The 27,408-nt window shown below is 46.5% G+C and overlaps 1 protein-coding gene across 1 annotated transcript in view; it reads left to right on the plus strand.

Annotated features, from left to right (window-relative positions):
* The first annotated feature begins 518 nt into the window (after positions 1-518).
* Positions 519-27,408, plus strand: part of IGF2R (insulin like growth factor 2 receptor) — a 120,781-nt gene continuing 93,891 nt past the window's right edge. The window contains exons 1-2 of the mRNA XM_053591105.1: positions 519-844; positions 27,262-27,401. Coding sequence (XP_053447080.1) covers positions 696-844; positions 27,262-27,401 — 289 coding nt within the window. The 5' untranslated portion in view covers positions 519-695. The remainder of the gene's footprint in view (positions 845-27,261; positions 27,402-27,408) is intronic.

Here is a 27,408-nt window from a genome sequence, read left to right on the forward strand (position 1 = left end):
GGCTATCTGTGCTGCGTTCCCCACGGTAGGAAGCTCATGCTTGGAAATAATATTCCCACGGAGGCCGTGGGAGGCTCTGACAGGCAGGATTCCGGGACCCGGCTCCACAGGGCAGGGAAGGCCTGGTCCCCTCCCCCCAACGGCCCGACGCAGCGCGGCCGCGGGAAGGCACCTACTGCCAGGCACTGGGAGCCAAGCTCCCTCTCTCCCTCCGGGCCGGCCGAGGCTGGGAAGTGCCCGTGCCACCACCCAGCCAGGTGCGGCGGGGAAACTGAGGTCGGGGATCTGCACCAAACGCAGTCTGCGTGGGGAGCCTCGGGCTTCCTCCGGCACCTGGCGCCGCTCCCCGCCAGCGCAGCGTCCCGTCCCGCGCCCGCCGCGCTCATGTGACCCGAGCCTGGGCGGGGACAGCCAGGCGGGGATCACCTGAACAAGGAAGTCACGTGAGCGGGGGGGGGTGGTTGACGAGGGGGCGGGGCCGGGCGGCGGTCACGTGACGCGGTTCCGGGGCCGCCGCTGTCGCCGCCGCGGCCGTGCCTGTCCAAGCCGCGCTCCTCTCGGTCTGCGGCTGCTGCCCGTTCCGGCTCCAGCGCCACCTCCGCCTCGGTGCTGGCGGCGCGACCCTGTCCCAGGCGCGGACCCCGCAGTCGCGCGCCGCTAGCCCAGTGCCCGCCGCGCAGCCCAGGCCCGGCGCGATGGGGGCCGCCGCCGGCCGGAGAGTCCACCTGGGGCCCGCGCCCGCCGGCCGCCCGCCGCGCTCCCTGCTGCTCCTGCAGCTGCTGCTGCTCGTCGCGGCCCCGGCAGCCGAGCAGGCCGAGGCCGGCGAGTTCCCCGAGTTGTGCAGGTGGGTGGCCCGCCTGGGCGCAGGCTTCTCTCGCGGTGGCCCGGGGCGCCCGCTGTGGTGGGGGGCAGGGAGCGCTCGGGGAGGCGCAGGGGTCCCCAGGTCGCCTCCAGTCCACGCTTGGGCCCGCCCGGTCCCGAGGGAAAGTTGCGAGCGCGCGTATTAGCCGAGAAGGGGAGAAAAGGGGTCCTGGGTGCGCTGGCTGGGGGCGCGGGAGGTCGCGCTGGCCTCCGGAGCCCCGTGCCCGGCCACTTGTGGCTGTCCCCAAGTCGGGGGCGGCTTTGTGTGCGAGCTGCTGGCCGTCCGACCCGTCCGGGGCACACGCTGCGGGCCAGCCCCGCGCCGGGTGCCGTCCGCCTCGCAGCGATGCTTCTGGGAAAGTTGGAGGAGGCAGGAACTGCAGCTTCGCTTTGTTACAACTGCGTGTCCTCGTCGAAGTGCCATCGGGGGTGCTTTGGTGAGGCCCCTCGTGTGGGAACATTCCCCAGTGGATCGGAGCCCACGGCGTGGGGTGTTTTGGTTTCTTTTGCTGATTGATTTCTTCCATGTGGGTTTTCATTTTCTCTCTAAAGTGTCTGTTGAGCAGTAGGTGACTGTCCCCTTTTTGATTGGAGGTGGGATGGCGGTCATTCTGCGTTGGCTTCAAGATTTTACTCTTTACTTATCCGAGCCCAACTTCCTTGAGTTGCTCACATGATGTCATTGTCTCCCCGGGGAGGATTATTCCAGTGGAGTCCAATGCTCTGGGAACTTGATTGTTTAATCATCACTGCCATCGAGGGCTGTTCATGTCCGACAACAGCTATGAGTCCCTGGCAGGGAACGTCCAAAACGTGGAATTTTCTGACTAACCTACGAGCCTTCTCTGGACGCATTAGGATGATGGGAAAATCTAGTTTTTATTTATTTTTTAAACTTTGGTTAAAAAAAAGCAAGATGGAAAGTTCCTTCCTTGATAATAGCATGTTACTTTTCAGAAAGAAGTGAAGTTTAGAATGCAGTGAGCTGAACTTTGAGTTCGTGGCAGAGCTTATGGGGTTCTCCTTTTCCCTTGCATCAGAGATAGCTTTCTTAGCACTTCTGTGTTCAGAACTTGGAGAAATTGTTACTCTGAGAATGAGGTTATCTCACAGTAGAAACTCTTCGCAAATACCTTATTCTTTATTTTCTTCCTTTTATCGGAAGGGAAAGGGCAGAAAGAGTTTATAACACAGTAGTTTATAGACTAGTTAGCTACTCTATGATACATGGTTACTCCACTAACTAGCACAGTGGTTCTCAACCTTCCTAATGCCACGAACCCGCTGAACTAGCATGGGGGGTGGTGGTGGGGATGTCAACAAGATCAGGTTGAGACGTTTAAAGGAGGATATTTTGTTTAATAGTTGCCACGACCAGAAGCATCCATAAGAAATTAACTCAGCTGGGCTGCTGGCGTTGAAATCATGGTCTAATTGATAAATTGAAATTCATGTCTTAATGAGGTTACAATTGGCCTCAGGGAGCTGGGTGAGGAGGCTCAAGCCCTTAACTGCAGCACTCTGGGAGGCCCAGGTGGGCAGATTGCTTGAGCTCTGGAGTTCAAGACCAGCCTCAGCAAGATCAAGAACCCCGGACTCTGCTAAAAATACAAAAATTAGCCAGGCATTGATTGTGGTGGGCACCTGTAGTCCCAGCTATTGGGCGGGGGTGGGGGTGGGGGAAGGAGAGGTGGCTGAGGCCTGAGAACCACTTGAGCCCAGGAGTTTGAGGTTGCGTGAGCTAGGCTGACACCATGGTACTCTTGCCCAGGGGACAGAGCAAGACTGTCTCAAAAAAAAAAAAAGTTGGCCTCAAGGGCAGACTGATATTCTGGCTGATTCAAGGGGCTCTGAACGTTCATGTTAGGTTAGTCACCTCAGCAGCTTGACCCTGTTCACTAACCTCATCTCCAGGTGGAACACAGCCTCTTGATCCAGTAGGAATTTCCTTAGTATCTTAACATATTTCTGGTGCAGACACGTGGTCATAGCTTAGCAAATCCTGAAGAGGGCTCTTAGGTTGATATGCATTGTTAGTATGATAAGATGTGCCCTCAGTAGTCTTAGATGATTTTTGATGTTGGTGTGTTTAGTTTTTCTGCCAGATTTCCTTGGGGCAGAAAGCTCACTGTCACTTCAGAGGTGGGTTTTGATACACCTCTTTTCTCTACCTGTGACTGTGCTGCGGTTGTAGACTTCTCTGGAGTCACGTGCATTCTCTACTTTAAACACAACTCCTGCAAAGTGAAGTTCTTTCTGTTTTTTCCTGTTTTAAATTGATACTTCTCCTTAAATACTTTTAAAGACTTCTCTTTCTTGGGAGGGGTCAATAATCTGTGTACTTTCAGGAGATAAAGCTGGCTAAAAGTACCTTAACTCTAGCACTGTGGGGCTCGGACTCGGGTGAGGGTCAGCAGGGAAGCTGCCTCTGTGTGGCCCACCAGCTGAGCTTCGTCTGTTGCTTTATTCAGCAGTGGCATTAGATTATGTCATAGGGATGTGAACTCTACTATAAACTGCGGGTACGAGGGATCTAGGTTGTGTGCTCCTTATGAGAATCTTATCTCCCCCACCCCATCTGAAAAATTGTCTTCCATAAAACTGGTCTCCGGTGCCAAAAAGGTTGGGGATCAATGCTCAAGCACATATTTGAGGAATGGGAACGTGAGCTGATCTTTTTCTTAATATGGTTTTGGCAAATAATCGCCAAAGCATGATGTATTAAGCTGTATTTTTATTCTATTCCTGGGCATCCATTTGCTGAAATGCCAATAACTTACCCACTACAACTATGAAAAGTGCACTCCTACAAGCCTTACCGTTTGTTTTCACATCTTGGTCACCTGGAAGCTGTCCTTAATGGACAGAAGGATCACTTTGCAAATGTCTGTAAGTTGGGTGTTTGAAATGCGGGAACACACTTTCCTGTTTTAAACTGTCTTGTTCATTGTGGTGCCTAGGGCCGTCTTCAGAAACCCATTATCCTTGCAAAGGTTTTGGAGTGCCCAGACACCATACAGCTTTAACTAGCACGTAAGCAATGAATTCTCACTGCTCTGAAAGATCCTTATTGCTCTGAGAGTTGGATTTCTGGGGGAACAACCTCTCCTCCCAAGTCTGTCTCCCTACAACTTAGGATACTGCAGGCCCTTAGGGCCAACAGGGGGAAGTCTGTACCTGCTTCTGGGGTGCCTACCAGGCACCTTGTGAACAAAGCTTCAGGGTGGCTCTGAGCGCCTCTGGATGGGCACAGTTCTTGGTGGCACTAGTTTTGGAGGGTGAAGGGCACAGAACCACTGCAGCACAGCTCTGACTGTGACATTGTGCATGGAGAGGCCTGCTCTCCACAAGTTGCACCTTGAACAGCAAGTACTACAAAGGTAAGTTTCCCAAAGTGTATCTGGCTTGAAGCAGCATTTCATTTTTTATTTTTCTGGGGGGAGACAGGCTCTTACTTTTTCACTCTGGGTAGAGTGCCGTGGCTTCATCATAGCTCACAGGAACTTCAAACTCCTGGGCTTAAGCAATGGCTCAGCCTCCTACACACACACAGTACCCTGCTAATTTTTTTATTTTAGTAGAGAGGTGGTCTCACTCTTGCTCACACTGTCATGGACTCCTGAGCTTAAGTGACCCTTCCACCTCGGCTTCCCAGAGTGCTAGGGTTACAGGCATGAGCCACTGGACCTGTCCTTGAAGCAGTGTGTTAAATAAACGCTTGTTTTTTAGGACCGACTCAGTAATATGTTTTTTAAGTGTTAAGTAGATTGCTGTGCTGGATGAGCCCTGTGCTATGGGAGAAGTTAGTGATTCTTACTCAGATAGTTCTCAGGAGATGATAAGCTAGTAGGAAGAATGTGTTTCCTGAGGCCAGTGTGATAGGCTGGGAGATGGGCTTGTCCAGAGGTCCTGGGGCGGAAAGGAGTGTCTGAAGGTCAGTGGGTCAGGACCAGTGAGAGCAAGAAGAGAGGGGATCCCCAGGGACAGGGATAGAGACCAGGGCATGCAAAACCATCACAAGTGACCAAAATACTCTTAGCGAGTCAGTAGCTTTACTTATTATTATAAGTTTCAAACTTAGTAAAAAGTACATATTACATGTTTTACATGCAAGTTTCTACCCTTACATAGGTGTTAACAAGATCCTTAATGGATTGGGTCTTAACAATTTATACCAATTATAAAAATAGTGCATTGGGCTGACTAGTTTTAGGCAGTTAAGCACTTTCAAATTTATACAGAACAAGTTTCCCCGAATTGTTTGAGTATAAATGCTGGAAAGTTTTTATTATATTGAGGACAAGAGAATAATGAAGGCAGCTGGGAGTTGAGGTTGGTTTAGTTACTTCTCAAAGGAGATTTTTTTCCTCCTGCAGTTTTTCCAAAGGAACAAGGCTTATGTGCCTAATTTGGGCCACATGTTCAACCTGGATCACAGGGTGAAAATGCACATCCATTTGTGTGTGCATTTCTTTCAACACTAAGTGTGTGTAGAAGCCCAAGATTGTTAATTACAGTTACTTTAGGCCTCATGCATTAATTCTTAGAAAAGCATCCTGACAAATTCCCCCGAAATGAATGCCTGATTGGGTTTCACATCTTTAATCAATGTTTTATGGAGAGAGGGATTTTTAAAAATGGGCCTGAGAAAAATAGTTTAGATGTTCTCTTCTCTGCTTTGATCTTGGCATGTGAACTGTTGTACTGGCAGAAAGAACTCCACGGGGTTCCAAATGGCCTCTCGTGGCAGGGAACAGCTCACCACTTCTCAGGGGCTGTTCTTTTTCTTCTTTGTATTGTCCCAGCTGTGAGATCTCTTGGGAATCCCCCAGCTGGTCATGGGTGGTTTATGGAGAGATGAAAATAGCTGCTGACTTTATGTGAATAACTGCCAAACTGTAACCCAACGTGGTTGCGCTGTCTCGCAGCCCCACCAGCATGGTGTGAGAGTCCCAGTAGTTCCACGTATTTGTCAACACTTGGTCTTGCCAGCCTTGGTTTTAGCCATCTTAGTGGGCTTGTAACGGTATCTCAGTATGGTTTAATCTTCATCTCCCTGCTGACTCGTGTTGCTGAACATGAAGGAACATCTTGTATTTATTGCAATGGCTGGTGGCAGTGAACCTCATCATGGACTTATTGACCATTTGGATATTTTCTGCTTTGTCTTTCAAAGATAATATTTTGCCTCTTGCACTTCGTAACATTTTTTTTGCTTTCCTTATTGAGCTTTAAAATAGTTCCTTATTTCTCTTGATACAAGTACTTTCTTGGATATGTAATATGCATTAATGAATATTTTCTTTCAGTCTTTCTTTGCCTTGTCCGTTCATTTTATTAGTGATATCCTTTTTTTTTTTTTTTTTTGGCCGGGGCTGGGTTTGAACCCGCCACCTCCGGCATATGGGACCGGCGCCCTACCTGCTGAGCCACAGGCGCCGCCCTAGTGATATCCTTTGAAGAACATATAGATGGATTTTTTTTTTTTTTTTTTTTGGATAGAAACAGGGCTGGTATGTTGCCCAGGCTGCTTGTCAAATCCTGGGCTCCAATGATTCTTGCATACTGGCCTCTCAGAGTGGTGGCTTATAGATGTGAGCCACTCTGCTCAGCCAAGAACAGATACTTTTTAAATCTGATGTACTTCAACTTACCATTTTTTTTAATGGCTTAATGGCTAAGAAATTTTAATGGCTTTTGTAGGCTAAGAAATTTTTTTTTTTTTTTTTTGAGACAGAGTCTCATTTTGTTGCCCTTGGTAGAGTGCTGTGGCGTTACAGCTCACAGCAACCTCCAACTCTTGGATTTAAGCAATTGTCTTGACTCAGCCTGCCAAGTAGCTGAGATTACAGGCCCCTGCCACAACACCCGGCTATTTTTTTGTTGCAGTTATCATTGTTGTTTAGCTGGCTCAGGCTGGGTTCGAACCCACCCGCCTTCGTGTATGTGGCCTGGCTAAGCAATTTTTGCTAAGAAATTTGCCCTAGAATTTCTCAACCTAAGCACTGTTGATATTCAGGCTGTATTATTTTTTGTTGTGGGGGCTGGTTGTCCCGTGCATTGAAAGATATTAATTAGCATTCCTGGCCTCTACCCATTAGATGCCAAAAGAACTCTCTAACCCCTCCACCTCAGTTGTAACAAATAAAAATTTCTCTAGATATTTCAAATGATGGTAGGTGGGGGAGCAAAATCTCGAGAACTACTGGCCTACCCCAAGGTCAGAATGATTTTCACTTGTGTTTGCTTCTCAAAGTTTTATATCTTTAGGGTGGCGCCTGTGGCTCAGTGAATAGGGTGCCAGCCCCATATACCGAGGGTGGCGGGTTCAAACCCAGCCCCAGCTGAACTGCAACAAAAAAATAGCCGGGCGTGGTGGCGCCTGTAGTCCCAGCTGCTTGGGAGGCTGAGGCAGGAGACTCACAGAAGCCCAAGAGCTGGAGGTTGCTGTGAGTCCTGTGACATCATGGCACTCTACCGAGGGCAGTAAAGTAAGACTCTATCTCTACAAAAAAAAAAAAAAAAGTTTTATAGCTTTAACTTTTATGTTTAGCCCTATGACCAGTTTTTTTAAATTTAATTTTTATGTTTGATGTGAAAAAAGTGAAAGTTTATTTTTTCTATGGGTATGTCTAGTTCTTTTTACTAATATTTTTATGTAATATTTTTGCAGTTTTTTGAGATTGGGCTGTGCTGTTCTTGACTGATTTTAACATAAAAAATGTTTGCCTTGTGGAAAGAGCTAATTAGTTTGCTTTTAATATTATTGTATGTGGTGGATATTTTCTGTTCCTTAAATTTTGGTAGAATGCACCAGTAAAACTGTCTTGGCCTGATGCCTTTGAGGAGGTAGAGTACTGTGGGAGAGGAGTTTTGATTATGGGTTTCAGTTTTATCTACTTTGTCTATTCAGATTTTCAATTGAGTCAATTTTGGTAATCTATGTTTTTCCTGGTAAATTATTATTTTAATTACACATTCATACTTAAATATATAACATGCTTCTATTTTATATTTCTGAGAATACTCTTTGTAGGTAAATAAAAATAATCCTGATATTTAATTTTGTACTTTTCTCCTTAATTATATTTACCAAAGATTTATTTACCTTTGATTAGTCTTTTCAAAAGAACTAGCGTTTTGTTTTGTTCACCATTTCTATCACCACTTTTTATTAATTTCTGCTGTCTTAGTAAATAGAAAAAGGGAAGGCCGAAGAGCCCAATAATATATCAATTTTCTGTTTCTAGTTTGAATAGAAACAGAAATCTTCTATCTTTTATTTTAAATTATTTTATACATATATAAGAGATGTCTTTTTTTTGAGACAGAGTCTCACTATGCAGCCCTGGGTACAGTGCTGTGGTGTCACAGCTCTTAGCAACCTCAAACTCTTGGGCTTAAGTGATTCTCTTGCTTCAGCCTGCCAAGTAACTGGGCCTACAGGTGCCCGCCACGATGCCCGGCTATTTTTTTTGTTGCAGTTGTCATTGTCGTTTAGCAGGTTTGAACCTGCCAGCCTCTGTACGTGGCCGGTACCCTAACTACTGAGCACAGGCACCAAGCCAAGAAATGTATTTAAAGCTATATGCTGCTTTCTTCTGAGTATTTTGCCACTGTTACAAGTTTGGACACATAGTTTTTTCATCTTTCAATTCTGTTTATTTCATTTTGGACCTAAAAGTTCTATTCATTTCAACTTCCTGGACCCTTAAGTGTTTAGACTCTTTTTCTTCCAGATAAATGGATTTTTTTCAGGTTATTTATTTTTTTCCACTGAGGCCAGTAAACGTGGTGGCATTTACTGACATTTCCTTTGTGGCCTAACACCTAGTCAAGTTGGGAGACTTCTGCGAAAAAATGATCTCTGTTTGGGTCAGAGTTTTTTTTTTTTTTGAGACAGGGTCTCATTCTGTCATCAGGCTAGTATGCTGTGGTGTCAACTTAGCTCACTGCAACCTCAGACTCTGGGGCTCAAGTGATCCTCCCACCTCAGCCCTGAGAACCGGGGACTAGAGGTGCCCGCCACTCCACCTGGCTTCTTTTTCTATTTTTCTGTAGTCAGGTCTTGCTCTTGCTCAGGCTCTGTCAAATGCATTCACTATGCGGCTGCTCAGCTTTTCTTTGTCCTCATTTGTTCTTTGTTCTGCTTGATTTGTTTATTGCTTTTATTCTTTGTGTCTGTGTTTTAGGAAGGCTTGCAGAAGGGGTCCTCTGCCCTGCCTCCCAGGTACCCGATGGCCCACTGTTCATAGGCTCTGCAGCTTCTCTGGTGTGTTTCCACAAGGTCTCTAGATGCTGTATAGTCACGGCCACTTGTTCTTTCTAGAGCTTTCCTTGTTTCTCTGAAGATATGTTGTACAGTTCTGCCCCTTCTTCCTGGGGCCCGGGTTCTTCTGTTGAGCATATCGTCTGGAGACCCTGGGCGTGTGTTTCCATGCGCACATACGGCGCCTCTTGTGCAGCTGTGCAGGGCAGGGTGGGAAGCTGCTGTTGGAACTTGCCTATAAATAATTTTGGGAGAGACTAGGGGACGGGCAGGGCATGCTCTGTGGCTGGACTTTGCCTCCTTGGTCCTTTCTGTCCTCCTGTACGTCACCCGAGTGTGTTTCTGCCAGGAGACGGCTGTTGGCAGCACGTGCCTGAGGCGGGAGGTCTGGATCATTGAGCTGGCTGGGTCATGTCTCTTCCTTGCTGTGGTTCTCATTTTCTTGTCCGAAACTGAGGAGAGGTGGTAGTTGGGTTTGGAAGTCACTGTCCTGGTTTTGAATCTGAACTCCAACCCTCCCAGGGCTCGAGCAAGTTACAGAACGACAAGGAACTCAATGATGGGAGGTATGGCATGGACCCCATGTCCTCCACCCTCCTTCCTGTGATGCATTCGGCCGAACCGTGAGCAAGAATGCTTCTCACCATCCCTGGGAAGCAAAGGGTGCCTCCTTGTTAATCTCCTGTAGGCATCAGGAAGACCTAGCCCACTTCTGGGGTGTCGGCAGTCCAGGCCTGTCCTCACTTAGGCCTTACCAGGCTTCCCTGGAGGGTGGGAAGGTGCTGGGTCCCAGGGTGTCTGTTGCAGGTGGGAATGAGGAATGAGAACACAGGCTGTATAACTTAAAAAAACACCATAAAACAAAAAACAGTCTGACTCCTGCTAGCAGGCTTTGAGGTCTCCAAAGCCATGCGGGCATCGGATGCCTGTTCTTGTGTCTGAGTTACCAGCAGGAAGGGGTGAGTCTGTGTGAGTCCTCTGCGTGGGCTGGGGGTGGGGGATTCCATTTCTCTGGTTCCTGTTGATGTGGAACGCGCCCCTCAGATCGGCTAGAGACCTCTGTGGCCTTTTCATCTTCCTTCTGTGAGCTTTGGGATCCCTTGGGGCAGCCATCGTTCAATGGGGTATGGAGGGCAAGTTCCTCTGGAGGAGAAGCAGACTCCTGCGAGTGGTGGCGAAGGTTAAGGAACATGTCAACAGTGAGGAGTGGCCTTTGCGGTTGGGGCGTTTAGGAGGTGTTCTTTCAGTCAGTGCTGTTCCCCCACGTCACTCTGGCCGTGCGTGGTGAGGAAACACGCCCCAGGAGTGTGAAGAGCGCCAGGAGCAGACTGGCCATTGGGTTTTGGGTATAAAATTAGTTTGTTGCCATCTGTATGGTCTCTGTAGTTATGAATTTTAAAACAGCAGTTTTGTACTTAAAAAACTCCCCCAACACTCCCAGCCTATAAATATAACAGCAAGCCGCCAGAATAGAAGTGCTAAAGAAGTGGGTTTCCTAGAAGTGCCAAGGGTGTGACTCTGGTGAGTCAGCCACAGTCTTCCTCTGAGGTTCCCTCCCACCTGGTGTCTGCAGAGGGAGAAGTTAGCACATGTCCTTGTTCTGTCTTTGTAGAGACGCCCTTTAAGGAGGCTGTGGGAGTTAGTGGCTTAGTGCACCTTACAGCCTGACTGAGGGACGGAACAGGGTCCAAGGGGTGGGGGGTATATGTGTGCTGTGAATCCTGTCCCCAGGCCTCTCTGTAAGAGTACTCCTCTCCTCACCTCCCCTTTCCCTCCCTTCCTCCCCACTCCTACTCTTTCCCCTCCCCTCCCCTCCCCTCCCCTCCTCCTCCCCTCCTCTTCCTTCTCCTTCCCTTCCCTTTTTCCTTTCTCACTCTCTTGCCCAGGCTGGAGTACCTTGGCATCAGCTTAGCTCACAGCAACCTCAAACTCTTGGGCTCAAGTGATACTCCTGCCTCAGCCTTCCAAGGAGCTGGGACTACAGGAGCCCACCACCATGCCTGGCTAATTTTTCCATTTTTAGTAGAGACAGGGTCTTGCTCTTGCTCAGGCTGGTCTCACTGCAACCTCAAACTCCTGAGCTCAAGCAGTCCTCCCACTTCGGCCTCCCAGAGTCTTAAGATTATAGGCATGAGCCATCTCACCTGGCCCTTTCTTTCTTTCTTGAGACAGTTTCTTGCTCTGTTGCTCAGGCTGGAGGGCATTGGTACAGTGGAGTGCAACCTTGAACTCCTGGGCTCAAGTGATCCTCCTGCCTCACCCTCCCAGGTAGCTGGGACTACAGGCACGTGCCACCATGAGTGGCTAATTTAAGAAATTTGCTTTGTAGAGGTGAGGTCTTGCTATGTTGGCCAGGCTGCTCTTGAACTCCTGGCCTGAGAGAACATTTTTAATAGGAGATCAGAGGAGATGAGTGAGTGACCCATGGACCCTGGTGGGGAGTGTGCCTGACCTGTGTGTGAGAAATGGCAGATGGAGGCCCTGGGAGGATGGAGGGAGGAGACGAGTGGCAGGGTACTAGCTGGGGGTTGGGCCTCAGAGGCCTTGGGCCTTTGGCTTTTACCCAGAGAGAGCCTGGGATTTCAACAGATTGAAGGGAATGTGGAAAATCTGATGGCTTAGATCTCCTCAGTGAACTAGGAAGCAAGATCATTAGTTAAGACAATTTAATACCCAGCTTTTTCTTTACAAGTCCCCTTGAAGTAGGTGACCTTTCACTGTGGCAATGTAGTGGAGATAGCACATGCCCTTGGGTAGGACGGGCCTCCTTCAAACACTGGCTTGGCCACTTGCTGAGGCAAGGTCACTGACCTCAGGAGGCTGTAGTTTCCGTGTCTGTGGGAGGTGGAGGGGTGTGCCGACCTTGAGAGTTGGCTGAGGTTGAGGGGAACGGTGTTCACGGAAGGGCATTCACACATTGACATTTTTATTTTATTTTATTTTATTTATTATTTTTTTTATTAAATCATAACTGTATACATTGATATGATCATGGGGCATCATACACTTGCTTCATAGACCATTTGACACATTTTTATCACAGTGGTTAACATAGCCTTTCCGGTGTTATCTCAGTTACTGTGCCAAAACCTTTACATTCTACATCTACCAAGTTTCGCAAATACCCCTGTTAAGATGCACCACGGGTGTGATCCCACCGATCCCCCTCACTCTACCCACCCATCCCTTTCCCACTTCCCCCTATTGTTAAGTTGTAACTGGGTTATAGCTTTCATGTGAGAGCCCCAAATTAGTTTCATAGTAGGGCTGAGTACATTGGGTACTTTTTCTTCCATTCTTGAGATACTTTACTAAGAAGAATATGTTCCAGCTCCATCCATGTAAACATGAAAGAGGTAAAGTCTCCATCTTTAAGGCTGCATAGTATTCCATGGTATACATATACCACAATTTATTAATCCATTCGTGGATCCATGGGCACTTGGGCTTTTTCCATGACTTAGCTATTATGAATTGGGCTGCAATAAACATTCTGGTACAAATATCTTTGTTATGTTGTGATTTTTTGGTCTTCTGGGTATATGCCCAGCAGAGGAATTACAGGATTGAATGGCAGATCTATTTTTAGATCTCTGAGTGTTCTCCATATATCTTTCCAGAAGGAATGTATTAATTTGCATTCCCACCAGCAGTGCAGAAGTGTTCCCTTTTCTCCGCATCCACGCCAACATCTCTGGTCTTGAGATTTTGTGATATAGGCTAGTCTCATTGGAGTTAGATGATATCTCAAAGTAGTTTTGATTTGCATTTCTCTGATGATTAAAGATGCTGAGCATTTTTTCATATGTCTGAAGGCCGTGCGCCTGTCTTCTTCAGAGAAGTTTCTCTTCAAATCCCTTGCCCAGCCTGCGATGGGATCCCTTGTTTTTTTCTTGCTGATGCATTTGAGTTCTCTGTGGATTCTGGTTATTAAACCTTTGTCAGAGATATACCCTGCAAATATCTTCTCCCATTCTGAGAGAGAATGCTTGCTTTGCTGTCTGCTTGCTTTGCTTACTGTGTTCTTAGCTGTGCAGAAGCTTTTTAGTTTGATAAGTCCCAGTAGTGTATTTTTGAAGCTGCTTCAATTGCCCGGGGGGTTCTCCTCATGAAATACTCACCCAGACCAATTTCTTCAAGGGTTTTCCCTGCATTCTCCTCTAGTATTTTTATAGTTTCATGTCTTAAGTTTAAATCTTTAATCCAATGAGAGTCTATCTTAGTTAATGGTGAAAGGTGTGGGTCCAATTTCAGTCTTCTGCAGGTTGCCAGCCAGTTCAGCCAGCACCATTTGTTAAATAGGGAATCTTTTCTCCACTGAATGTTTTTAATTGGCTTGTCAAAAATCAAATAGCGGTAAGTAGCTGGATTCATCTCTTGGTTCTCTATTCTGTTCCAGATATCTACTTCTCTGTTTTTGTGCCAATACCATGCTGTTTTGATCACTATCGATTTGTAGTAAAGTCTGAGGTCTGGTAGTGTGATTCTTCCTGTTTTGTTTTTATTTCTGAGTAATGTCTTGGCTATTCGAGGTTTTTTCTGATTCCATATAAAACGAAGTAATGTTTTTTCAAGATCTTTAAAATATGACAGTGGAGCTTTAATAGGGAGTGCGTTGAAATTATTATATTGCTTTGGGTAGTATGGACATTTTGATAATGTTGATTCTTCCTAGCCATGAGCATGGTATGTTTTTCCATTTGTTAACATTTTCAGCTATTTCTTTTCTTAGAGTTTCATAGTTCTCTTTATAGAGATCTTTCACGTCTTTTGTTAGGTAAATTCCCAAATATTTCATCTTCTTTACATTGACATGTTTAATCAGAGATCACAGGAGGTGAGTGAGTGACCCATGGACCCTGGTGGGAAACATGCCTGACCTGTGTGTGTGAGCAGTGTAAGCGCTGGGCACGTGGTCCCTCAAAGTCTGCGTTCCTTACTCTTGGACTGGAGGGAACAGGTTTGGCCCTGATGGACGGAGCCTTCTCTGTGTTTGCTTTTCCCATCTGGGCGGTGGGTTTTGCAGGGCTGCGTGTGTCTGTCCCACATTCGCCCCCAGTGTCTTCAGAGCAGAGACTTTCTCCTGTGTTACCTAATTGGCCTTTATGAAGAACGTGGCCTCATTGGCTGGCAGTCCAGACTTTAGAGGTCCATCTTTCCTGCAGTTAGAGCACTCAGTGGGGGGTTTTCTGGGACTTTGGCGGCTGGTGGCCGGGCAGAGTCAGGCACTGAATGTTAGGGTGACTGTTGAGCTAGGCTGACTTTTAAGGCGCTGAGACATCCACGTGGGGAGGAAGGGGTGTAGCCTGTATTATAATCCTTCCTTGTACATATGAGGAACACACGTGCTTCATAAAGTGTGAGAAATACAGATAGTTATTCTGATATTTAAAAAATCATCATGGAGCAGGCCTGCAGTCATCCGTCCTAGGGAGTCCTAGGAAGTAGCTGAGTGTGCGTGTGTGTCTGTCTGTCTGTCGGTGTGGCTCGGCCTCCCTGGTGGCCTTGCCCCACTGGCTCTGAGAAGACGCCCCAGGACTGGAGTCTGCCTCACTTTACCTTCCCAGTGCCTCCCTTCGTTATGTGACGTGTCTTTGCATGGGCCCAAGCCAATTCACCTTTTTGTTCTAAACTTAATTTTTAAGCAGTACCAATCCTTTTATCTATTCAGAGGAAAGCCTTAGACCATAGTCTCTCAATAGCTGTACTTTTCTGGGCGTTTCTTTTCCTCATGGTGACCTTGCCAGTTAGTTCAGTTTTATGTACAAGGAAGTTGGGGCAGAGAGACTGTGTGTGTCTCATAGTCTGTTGATCCATGGTGGGTGGATTCAGGCGTAGGCCTGTGGCTCTTTGCGGCTCCTTTCACAGGGAAGCCCTCTCCTCACCCCCTGTTCACAGGGCCCCTGTCGAACTCGCTCGGATGTAGCTCTAGGAACGTTGTGGAGCCCTGCTCTGGGACCTCAGGCTCTTGATGGCAACTTAGATGTCAAGATCATCTCAACTTCCAGACCCCGTATAACTATTGGGGAGAAACAGAGACTGAAGCTTGGCATGTCCACGCTTCTTCTTTCTTTTTTGCAGACCTGGTATCTTTGTCCACAGCTCTGTGGGTTTGTGAGAATAGGAAGTGAAGTACTTCCTATATAAGCTTTGTCAAGCTCATGTGCTCTCCTGGCTTCACGTTGGGGCACAGTCATCATGCCAAATCAAATGGTTTCTCTTTTAGAATCAGCAGCAGAAAGTTGTGGGCAGCAGTGCTTACATTGTGCGCTGACATCCGCTGCGTGTGTCCCCGTGGGAATCCTGCTTCCTCCGTGCTCTTCTTCCCTGCTGGCTGCTGCTTATTATTTTTAATGTCTTAGTTTAGGAGATTGGCCCAGATTTTTGAAGGTTAGTGGGCTGGATATATGAGCTGAGACTGTCTGATAAGGGACAGAGCGAGCCAGGAATTTGGGGAATATTCTGTCAGAGGACCTGGATGCATGCCCAAAGTAGGAAAATCTTGTTTAGATGATGAGGTTGGAAAGACTTCCATTCCCTCTCTCTCTCCAAAGTATTAGATTGGTTGCTTTATACACAGTCAGAAAAATATTCCTCTAGTTAGTGACCATGCACTGTACTTTGCTGTGTAACTTTAGCTCGTATATTCCCTATTGGTTTTTTTCAAGGAAAACAAATAACAGACTCATACATGCGTGCTTATTAATTTTATTATCAATTTCGTTTGTTCCTTTATCCTGCTTTATATGCTGGTAATCGTAGGCCAGTAGTACAATGTTTTATAACTGTGTGATGACGACCATCACCCCAAGACTCACAGAGAGTGAGGGAACTAAAATATATTACAAAAGAGGATGAGTGTGTATCAGTAGATGCAAAGGGACAGAATGATAGTCCTTGGAAATATTTTGTGTTGGAGGGAAGGAGCCCTATTTCCTAAGATATTTTTCTTTAAGGGATTGGGCGTATCTTTTTTTGAGAGAGTTTCACTCTGTTGTCCCAGTGTCGTCACAGCTCACAGCAACCTCAAACTCCTAGGCTAAAGTGATCTTCTTGCCTCAGCTTCCTGAATAGCTGGGACTACAGGTGCTTGCCACAGTGCCTGACTATTTTTTATGTTTTTAGTTGAGACAGAGTCTCAATCTTGCTCAGGCTGGTCTCAAACTCCTGAGTTCAAGCAGTCCACCCACCTTCACCTCCAAGCTAGGATTATAGGCGTGAGCCATCATGCCTGAACTATACCATACATTTTGATTCTAGAATTTTACAGACTTTAGTTCAGGTGTTAGCTATTTTTAAAATGAAAGAACTCCAAACTACATTTTGGAAGGCATTGTAGTTTTGCAGGCATTTGGTGATGACCTATAGAAAAACTTTTGAGAGGTGTGTCACCTTAAGATATTAGTGTCAGATAGTTTAAGAGTATTATATAGCTGTGTCCCTATGACTTTTTCTTTTGGACCAGCGTTTAGAACTAACGCAGTGGAGGTTGCTCTGCACTTCTCTCTGTTAGGCTCCGGGAATGCCAGGAGGTTGTGTTGGCTGGTTAGATTTGTGGCCTCATTGCTGCCCCTTGATTGGCTTCATCTTGACCAAGGGAGGTTTTAAATGTGGCGATCACGGGGACGGTGCTGGGAAAGCAGACACACCTTCCTGTCTCGGGCAGGGGACGGCCTGTTACTCGTGTGCCTCCTCCTGATTGGTAGTCTGCCAACACCTTGCAGGATATTATGAAATTTAAACCAAATGAGGTTAAAAATGGAGCCTCTGTGCTGCTGAACAGACGCGGACTGACGGCCGGACTTTAGGAGAGTTTCAGCAGAAGCAGTGAGATCACAGCCAGGAGCAAAATGGTATTAAGCCCTCTGTAAGGGCCGCGTTCAGACTGTGTGTTTAGTTTATGTGGTTAAATTGGTCATGTCTAGGGTGTATTTCAGCCACAGAATTCACTTTATTTATTTATTTTTATTACATCATAAACACGTAGATCATGTATAGATTAATGCGTTTATTTATTCTCAAGTCCTTCGGCTGGGCTGGTACTCCTGCCCCTCCCCCCTTCCCCACCAGGCCTGGACATTTTGGTTGTAGTAAGTGTCTGAGTTACCCAGGCCACTTGCAGTTGGGCTCTGCTGAGCTCAGTAGTCCGTTTGAAGGAGAGTGTGCATCTGCGGTGGGTGGGTAGGACACAGTTGCTGTGCTCCTTAGGGAACCTGCAGCCAGTTTGGGTACCATTGCGAGGCGGAGGCCGCGGTGGGCAGGATCAGGTGAGGGAGCTGACAGGCGTTCCCTGGAGACCAGGGTGTGGGGAACAGGGACTGCTGCACAAGGCCGTGCCACTGATCTTTGGCATTTCAGACTGTGCAAAGGGGAAAGCAGAACTGGCCTGAGAGTATAAAGCAGAAGTTTAAAATGCAGGGAAGAGCTCGAGCTGGGCAAAGCCTATGATCTGTTGTTCGGCAGGACTCGGTGTTGTCTGAATCTTCAAGCCGTTCCTGGCTTTCCTCGGCAGGGGTCCTCAGATGGGTCCAGCCACCCTGGGGAGTCTGCCTTTCTGTCTAAGTAGTGACCCAGTGACCCATGTAAGCTGTGACATTAAAAATGAGAAGGGAATTTCTACAGATACATCCATGGTTAGTGTAATGACATTGCGGTTAGTGACAGAGGGCATGTACATACCGCGGTGCTCCGGTCAGGTCAGAGTGGACCCAGAAATCCCTGTAGCCCAGTGATGTGTGGTGGTCACTGAGGCCAGGGCCGGGATAATGCTGTGGTGTGTGGCATTAGTCACGTGTTTTGGTGGTGTTGCTGATGACAAACCTGCTCTGCTAGTCATGGAAATGCCCAGCAACGGCCCAGCCTTCACCTTCCCTCGCCATTTGCTCACTGACCCGCAGAGCAGCCCCCAGTCCTGCAGGCTCCGCTCTCGGTGCCCACACACAGGGCATGTTCTCCGTGTGGTACCATTTGTTATCTTTCCTACCATATTTTTGCGGTACCTTTTCCATGTTTAGATACACAGACACTTCACACTGTGCTGCAGTACTCAGCACAGCAACAGGCTGTCCAGGTGTGTAGCCTGGGAGCAGCGGGCTAGACGTGCAGCCTGTGTGGGTGGTGGCTGTCCCATCCAGGTCTGTGTGAGCTCCGTGATGATAACACAGCTGTGAAATCACCTAATGACACCTGTCCCAGAATGTATCCGCATGTGACTGTCCAAAATTTTAGTTACCTGCAGTTACCTGCTGCCTGAAAATATTAACATGTTGCTGACCGGTCATGAGTTACCCTGAAAAATGAATAGTTTCTACGTAAAATTGCCAGTCAACAACGTGTTAAGATATTTTGAGAGAGAGGACACATTCACATAACTTAGTATGTTGTTATAATTGTTCTATTTTATTATTAGTTATTGTTTTTTTTTTTTTTTTTTGTAGAGACAGAGTCTCACTGTACTGCCCTCGGGTAGAGTGCCATGGCGTCACACGGCTCACAGCAACCTCTAACTCTTGGGCTCATGCGATTCTCTTGCCTCAGCCTCCCGAGCAGCTGGGACTACAGGCGCCCGCCACAACGCCTGGCTATTTTTTGGTTGCAGTTTGGCCGTGGCTGGGTTTGAACCCGCCACCCTCGGCATATGGGGCTGGCGCCCTACTCACTGAGCCACAGGCGCCGCCCAGTTATTATTGTTAATCTCTTACTGTGCTTAATTTATAAGTTAAACTTTTTTTTTTTGAGACAGAGTCTCACTATGTTGCCCCAGGTACAGTGCTGTGGCATCACAGCTCACAGCAACCTCCAACTTTTGGTCTTAAAAGTTGCCTCAGCCTCCCAAGCAGCTGGGACTACAGGTGCCCACCACAACACCTGGCTTTTTTTTGGCAGTTTTGGCCGGGGCTGGGTTTAACCCCCCGCCCCCAATGTGTGGGGTCAGCGCCCTACTCCTTGAGCCACAGGCGCCACCCTTGGCTATTGTTTTTGTTGTTGTTGTTGCATTTGTCGTTGTTTTAGCTGGCCTGGGCTGGATTAGAACCACCAGCCTCGGTGTATGTGGCTGGTGCCCTACCCACTGAGCAGTGGGCACCGCCCTGTAAGTTAAGCTTTATCATAGATAGGTATCCATAGGAAAACACATAGTATGTACCATGTGGAGTGTACGTGCTATCTGGTTTCAGACATCCACTGTGTCTGTTATTACAAGGAGCTATAAAGGAATGGCTTTATTTTTCTGTCTCATTACCATTTTTATCGACTCATCTTGTACTGTAGATGTTAGTAACACAGTATAAAGGAACTTGGAAATCTTTATGCCATATGGAATCTGTCATCCTACTGGAATTTATTGTGACAAAATTTAAACTCTAAGGTTTTGTGGGATGTTTTGCTAGTTTCAGTGTTGTAGTTGAAACTAAATATTTTCTGAAAAGTTAAAAACAATTTTTTAAATGGAAAATAAAGCACTTGATTTTAGGGTTCAGACTGACCTAACTTTATTCCTGCTTTTGTCACCTCATAATTGTGTGATGTTGGGCAGGATCTTAATCTTTCTGAGCCTTGGGATCTTGGGCTGCACAGGTGAGGTACGCGGTGGGGGGAGTTGAGACATGGCATCAAGCACTTGGCGGATTTGTCTTGGACGTCAGATCTGTGAGTTGTGCTGTGACTCCTTCTTAGTCCACGGCCCGTGTCTTCCTCAGCCCACCAGTAAATACACACACACACATTTTTTTTTTTTTTTAGAGACGGTCTCACTCTTTTGCCCAGGCTAGAGTGCCAAAGTGTCAGCCTAGCTCACAGCATTTCAAACTTCTGGGTTCAGGGGACCTTCCTGCCTCAGCCTTCTGAGTAGCAGAGACTACAGGCGGGTACCACAATACATGGCTAATTTTTGTGTTTTTAGTAGACACAGGGTCTCACTCTTGCTCAGGCTGTTGTCCAACTCCAGAGCTCGAAGATTTCTTCTTCCCCAAGCCCAGCACGCTGGGAATACAGGTGTAAGCCAGCAGGCCTTGGCCCGTCAATAAGCATTGATTCTGCACGTGCCAGCCCTTCTGGGAGGGAGGGCACGACTGTCCCACCTGAGAAGATGCTACCATGGGGTTGCCTGGAGTGTGGGGGACCCCGTGCCAGAGTTTGCAGCCTTGGCAGGCACCCGGTGTGTGTGCCTGGAATCCTCTGGTTTGCTTTGGGATGAATTTGGATCTTTTGAGAGTGGGAGAGGGACGTCCGGCTAACTGTGTTTTATGTTCTGAAAAACAAGGTAGAGTAACAAGGATTTTGCTTGCTTTTGCTACTTTGGAAACCAAGGTTCTTGCACAGTTTTACAACCAGAAGAGCATTTCTGTGATGGGGCTGTCTCCTTTGAGAATATTCATTGGATTTTACAAGGCTGGGACAATGAGCAGGGGTTCTGGGGGTGCTCTCCAGTTGACAGACTGCCTCCTTGAGTCTTTGCAGATCTCCCTTCTCTGGCTCTGTGTGTCCTGTCTGCTTCCTCCCAGGGAGACAGAATGAAGCAGGGAGCCAGTGGTTTTTAGCAGACCTGACAGAGGTAGGAGCGTTAAAGAAAATGCCTCCTGGCCCTCCTTACCTCCCAGGGAACCTGTGCGGAAGTTCCTTGTTATATAGCAGATATATTTCAGATATTTTGTGTGTGTGTGTGTGTTTTGGCAAGGACTTCATTTCCATGCAACTTGCAGATGGCTTCTCCTAGAGGCTTGTTTCTTGCTAAAATTTTAATATCAGTGCTTAGTTTTCTCTTGGGTCTACTATGTTGATCTCATTTTTTACTGGTCTTTTTTTTTTTTTTTCTTCTCTAAGTCTTGAGTCCTAAACTCAAAGGACTTAGTCTAGAATGTATCCTTGCCTGAACGGGCTCACTTGCCTGTCTGTTAAATGAGCCGTACTGTTGTGGAGAGTTTCCTGATTTTGGCCATATGTCTTCACTTCAGATAGAGAACTTTTAGTGGACAGACTTTGAGACAAACGTTTTATTCTTCCTCAAAGATTACGTTTTATTTAGTCTTTAATACTTTTATTGCTTCTGAAACCGTTCTCTGGTTCTCTAATATGATCATGGTGCTTTTAAACTTTACCCAGTTTTAAGAGTGATTTTAGCCTAGGCCATTCTGGTAGCTTGGCCTTTAATCTGGAAAGAAATCAAGAAATTATCTATTCAAACGTGTAATTTCTTAAAAAGTGCTATCAGATATTTATGAGTCTATTATGAAATAGTCTTTAAAAAATATTTGCTACTGGCAGAAGCACATCTAGGTGGTAATTTAACTGAGGTGCATGCCAAAGTACACACTAGTTTCTAGAATATGCTTCATGGATTTTCAGAGGGATTATTTCAACTGAATGACTGTTCCTTAACTGCTAATGGTACTAGATGCTGGATATGTTCATTTTAAAGCAAACGTAATGTGCATTGCTATCAGCATTTTTCAGGTACTGACAGCTCACCAGATGCCTCAGTAGTGCAGTTTGGAAACCTGCTATGATCACATCTTCATTTTTAAGAGATGTAAGAACTCTGAGATTCCGGGTTTGTGAGTGGCACTGGAGCCGCAGGCCTGGTGCCGTGTCTGTGCTAAGTGGTGAAATGTCAGCAGGCAGGTCCTTGTCCTCCCAACTCCTGTCACCACTTACATTTTGATGGATCTTGACAAGTATGAAATGCAAATACAGGCAAGACTACAGTCAAAGAGAGTGATTTTTCTCCCCCTGGGAATCCTGATTTCTAGATAATCAGGACAGGAGGACAGGGTCCCTCATTTTACTCTTTAGGTGTCTCTTTTTTTTGAGACAGAGCCTCAAGCTGTTGCCCTGGGTAGAGTGCGGTAGCATCACAGCTCACAGCAACCTCCAACTCCTGGGCTCAAGCGATTCTCCTGCCTCTGCCTCCCAAGTAGCTGGGACTACAGGCGCCCGCCACAACCCCCGGCTGTTTTTTGGTTGCAGCCGTCGTTGTTGTTTGGCGGGCCCGGGCTGGATTCGGACCCGCCAGCTCAGGTGTATGTGGCTGGCGCCTTAGCCGCTTGAGCCACGGGCGCCGAGCCTCTTTACGTGTCTTTTCTGCTCCTCAAACATGTATGCTCTTTATAGTCACCTTATTTAAATATCACCTGTGCAGAATCAGCGGTGGATTTTTGTTTCTAAGAAAAGCGTAGCATTTAGGTGCTGTGTGGGTTTCTTTAGCGTTGATTCCTACCAAGTTGAATCATTTTTAATGATTGTCTTTATCTGCCTCTATTACGTACTTAGGCTTGTGAAATACTTTGACAATGTGCTGCTGTGGTTTTAGGTTTGCTGTCTGGTGTCCTGGTTCTGAATAAGAGATGAACATTGTTCCTGAGTTGACCATAATTAGTAACAGAAAGGCTTTTTTTTTTTTCTTTTTAAGAAGGGAAGAGGAAAGTAAAGGAGAAGGGAAGGCAGTAACAGAGAAGCTTTAATAGTGCTCTGCAAATAAAAACACCGGCATAACATTTTGGAGAGAGGGTCATAGTAATCTTGAGTTCCCTTCATTTGCTTCAGGTATAAAATCAGAACTGTTGCCCTAATGCAGTGCCACTCACAAACCCAGTGCGGTGCCCCGCTGACCAGTCACTCCTCCGGCCACCGTGCCCTCCCCGATCTGAGAATGCGCCAGGTTCACTCCCACCTCCTGGAGCTTCTCCCTGCCGTGTTTTCCCCGGGGTGGCTCCTGTTTGTTGTTGACGTCTGAGGGAAGATACCCTGTTAGAAGCCTCCCCAACCTGCAGTCACTAGGCAATCATTTCCTATTGCGTTACGCTATTTTTCCATCAGAGCAGTTATATTTCAGTGGGGGGATTAACTGTGTTCCTGTCTATTTATTGTCTGTCTGCTCCACTGGAATACACACTCCAGGAGGGCGTAGGGACTGTCTGTCTGTCCTGTTGGTTGTTGTACTCTCCTGTGCCTTTCACAGAAATATTTTGCAACAAATGGAGGTTAATGAAGGGCACAGGAAACAAGCCTTCATTGATGATTTTTCTCTGTGCGTGTAATACTTGTATTTTCTCCTGTTGTTTGATCATCTTGACTGTAGGAAGTAAGTCAAGATGATCAAACAACACCGGGGCTGTCACCCTAAGGCCTGGCACTCCAGTACCCCAGCCTGTTTTTCAGGTTTGTACGAGTCAAGTGCCACCTTGCTTGACCGAGTATGTGTGCTTGTGTCTCTTGCATCTTGGCAGGTGGGGTCTGATTGGTCCCCAGAGTGAGGACTTTGTGGCTTCATTGCTGGATGGGGCTACCGGCCACTGGGAAGTGGGTTCTGGGTGGGGAGGGTGTGTTGTCTGATAGTTTTGTGCTGAGTCAGTGCCCCACGCCCATGGACAGCGTGCTGGGCAGCGGACTGCCAACGTCTGTAGGGGACGCTTTCTGTAGCTGGGTGAACTCAGATAAGCTTAAGCTGAGCACTCTCACCCAGGCCCTCCACAGCTCCAGCAGGCTTAGCCTCCCTGTTCTTGAATGAATGTTAATAAAGCATTTTTTTTCTTTCTTTGTCTTTTCTTTTTTTTTTTTTTTTGACAGAGTCTATCTCTCAGTCGCCTTGGGTAGAGTGCCTTGTTGTCATAGCTCACAGCAGCCTTAAACTCCTGGGCTCAGGTGATCCTCTTTATTTCAGCCTCCCTAGTAGCTGGGACTACAGGCACTTGCCAAAAGGCTTGGCTAGTTTTTCTATTTTTAGTAGAGATGGGGATCACCCTGTTGCTCAGTTAGTTCTGGAACTCCTGAGCTCAGGCAGTCCACCCACCTTGGACTCCCAGAGTCCTAGGGTTATAGGTGTGAGCCACCATGTTTGGCTGCCTTTTTTCCTTCCTTTCTTTTCTTTTCTTTTTTTTTTTTGAGACACAGTCTCACTTTGTCGCCCCTGGTAGAGTGCTCTCACATCATAGCTCACAGCAACCTCTAACTCTTTTTTTATTTTTGGGACAGAGTCTCACTATGTTACTCATGGTAGGGTGCTGTGGCACCACAGCTCACAGCAACTTCCAACTCTTGGGCTTAATTGATTCTCTTGCCTTAGACGCCTCAGACTCCAAGTAGCTGGGACTACAGGCGCTTGCCGCAATGCTCAGCTATTTTTTTGTTGCATTTGTCATTGTTGTTTAGCAGGCCTGGGCCAGGTTCAAACCCACCAGCCTTGGTGTATGTGGCTGGTGCCCTAGCTATGGGTGCTGAGCCAAGCAACCTCTAACTCTTGGGCTCAAGTGATTCTCTTGCCTCAGCCTCCCAAGTAGCTGGGATTATAGGTGCCCACCACAACGCCTGGCTATTTTTAGAGATGGGGGAACTCACTCTAACTCAGGCTGGTCTCAAACTCTTGAGCTCAGGTGATCCACCCACTTCGGCCTCCCAAAGTACTGGGATTACAGGCATGAGCCACCATGCCTGGCCCGATTTTTTTCATTTTAAAGGGACTTTTAGTTACTTTTCTCCTTTTACTGTTTCTGCTCTTGCTGAGGAAATGCTCCCCATTGTACAATGGACAGAGCATTTTCCCAGGTAAGAGTAGAGAGTCGAGAATAATTGCTTTGACAGAACCGATACTATTTTTCCTTAAGATTATGGATTGATTCGTTAGCACTTACTGCTTTCATTGTCAGAAATTTGAACAGTGAGTCTTTTTTTTGAGACAGTCTCACTTTCTCACCGTCTGTAGAGTGCTGTGGTGTCACAGCTCACAGCAACCTCAAACTCTTGGGCTTAAGCGATTCTTTTGCCTCAGCTTTCCAAGTAGTTGGGACCACAGGTGTCCGCTGCAATGCCTGGCTATTTTTTGGTTGTAGTTGTTATTGTTGTTTGGCAGGCCCAGGCTGGACTCGAACACGCCAGCTCTGGTGTATGTGGCTGGTGCCCTAGCTGCTGAGCTACAGGTGCCAAGCTGAACAGTGAGTTTTGATGCTTGATCTAGTGAATCAACCTAAAGTAAATTTTGGACTCACTGCACAGCCTTATCTTGTCAGTTCAGATCTCAACTGTGGTTGTAAAAGGTAAAACCAGACGTAGAACTGCCTTTGATGTCATAGCTAGTTTTGTTTTTTTTTTAATAAAATAGTTAAAAATTCTTTGACTTTTCAGTGTTTTATTGTGATTGGAAAGGTTATTATTATCTTATATGCAATATGATTCTTTTCTTTTCTTTTTTTTTTTTTTGAGATAAAGTCTCAAGCTGTTGCCCTGGGTAGAGTGCTGTGGTGTCACAGCTCACATCAACCTCCAATTCTTGGGCTTAAGTGATTCTCTTGCCTCAGCCTCTCAAGTAGCTGGGACTACAGGCGCCTGCCACAATGCTTGGCTATTTTTTGTGCCAGGCTGGATTTGAACCTGCCAGCTCCAATGTACGTGGCTGACACCCTAGCAGGTGCTGAGCCTGCAATATGATTCTTTTTTTTTTTTTTTTTTTCCACCCATTCCCTCCCTCCCCCCTCACTTCCCCCCTCCCTTTCCCTTCCTTGGCCCTTTCCTCATAGTCTTGTGCCATGGTTGGGTTATAGCCTTCATGTGAAAGCTATAATTTAGCTTCATAGTAGGGCTGAGTACATTGAATACTTTTTCTTCCATTCCTGAGATACTTTGCTAAGAAGAATATGTTCCAGCTCCATCCATGTAAACATGAAAGAGGTAAAGTCTCCATCTTTCTTTAAGGCTGCATAATGTTCCGTGGTATACATGTACCACAGTTTGCTCGTCCATTCGTGGGTCGATGGGCACTTGGGCTTCTTCCATGACTTAGCAATTATGAATTGGGCTGCAATAAACATTCTGATATAGATGTCCTTGTTATATTGTGATTTTTTTTTGGTCTTCTGGGTATAAACCTAATAAAGGAATTATAGGATTGAATGGCAGGTCTATTTTTAGGTCTCTAAGTGTTCTCCAAACATCCTTCCAGAATGAACGTATTAGTGGGCATTCCCACCAGCAGTGTAGAAGTGTGCCCTTTCCTCCACATCCACGCCAACATCTCTGGTTTTGGGATTTTGTCATATGGGCTACTCTTACTGGGGTTAGGTGATATCTCAAAGTAGTTTTGATTTGCATTTCTCTGATGATTAAGGATGATGAGCTTTTTTTCATGTGTCTGTAGATCGTGCGTCTGTCTTCCTTTGTCACTCTAGGGTGCTGTGGCATTACAGCTCACAGCAACCTTAAACTCTAGGGCTTGAGCCAGCGGTTTTCAACCTGTGGGTCGCAACCCCTTTGTAATAATGAAAATACATCCTACATATCGGATATTTACATTACGATTCATAACAGTAGCAAAATTATAGTTATGAAGTAGCAACAAAAATTATTTTATGATTGGTGGTCACTACAACATGAACTGTATTAAAGAATCGCGGCATTAGGAAGGTTTAGAACCACTGGCTGAAGCGATTCTTTTGCCTCAGTCTCCCAAGTAGCTGGGACTACAGGTGCTTGCCACAATGCCCAGCTGATTTTTTTTTTTTTTTTTGGTTGTAGTTGTCATTGTTGCTTGGCAGGCCCGGACTGGGTTCGAACCCGCCAGCTGCAGTGTATGTGGCTGGCGGCCTAGCCACTGAGCTATACGCGCCCAGCCTGAATTGATATTCTGAAATTAACGGTAGGCTTGTATATATTTTTTATAGACAGGAGTATTGCGATCATAGCTCACGTTTTTTCTTTCTTTTTTTTTGTAGAGACAGAGTTTCACGTTATTGCCCTCGGTAGAGTGCCGTGGTGTCACACAGCTCACAGCAACCTCTAACTCCTGGGCTTAGGCAATTCTCCTGCCTCAGCCTCCCGAGTAGCTGGGACTACAGGCGCCTGCCACAACACCCGGCTATTTTTTTGTTGCAGTTTGGCCGGGGCTGGGTTATATTTTGATGATCATTGAGTCCTGAGGTGGCTTTAGAGTGGCTTTGACTGGGTGTGTGTGTGGGGGGGTCATATTTAGTCGTTTCTATGTTGAGTTCTTATCAACTTAATATAACTGACTTTAGTGGTTTTGGCTAAAGAAAGTGTTTTCTAGTTTGTGGTAGTTTTAAACAAATGTCATTAGAATATAAAATTTGAGAGAGGTTTAATTACTGGCAAATCAGTGACAGTGAAAAGCTCTTCTTCTTCCTTTCTAGTTATACATGGGAAGCTGTTGATACCCAAAATAACATACTTTATAAAATCAGCGTCTGTGGAAGTGTGAATATTACCCAGTGTGGACCATCAAGTGCCGTTTGTATGCACAATGTGAAGACAGACGTCTACCATTCAGTGGGTAAGTA

Source organism: Nycticebus coucang, chromosome 5, assembly GCF_027406575.1.
Source record: "Nycticebus coucang isolate mNycCou1 chromosome 5, mNycCou1.pri, whole genome shotgun sequence".
In the NCBI taxonomy this organism is placed as follows: domain Eukaryota; kingdom Metazoa; phylum Chordata; class Mammalia; order Primates; family Lorisidae; genus Nycticebus; species Nycticebus coucang.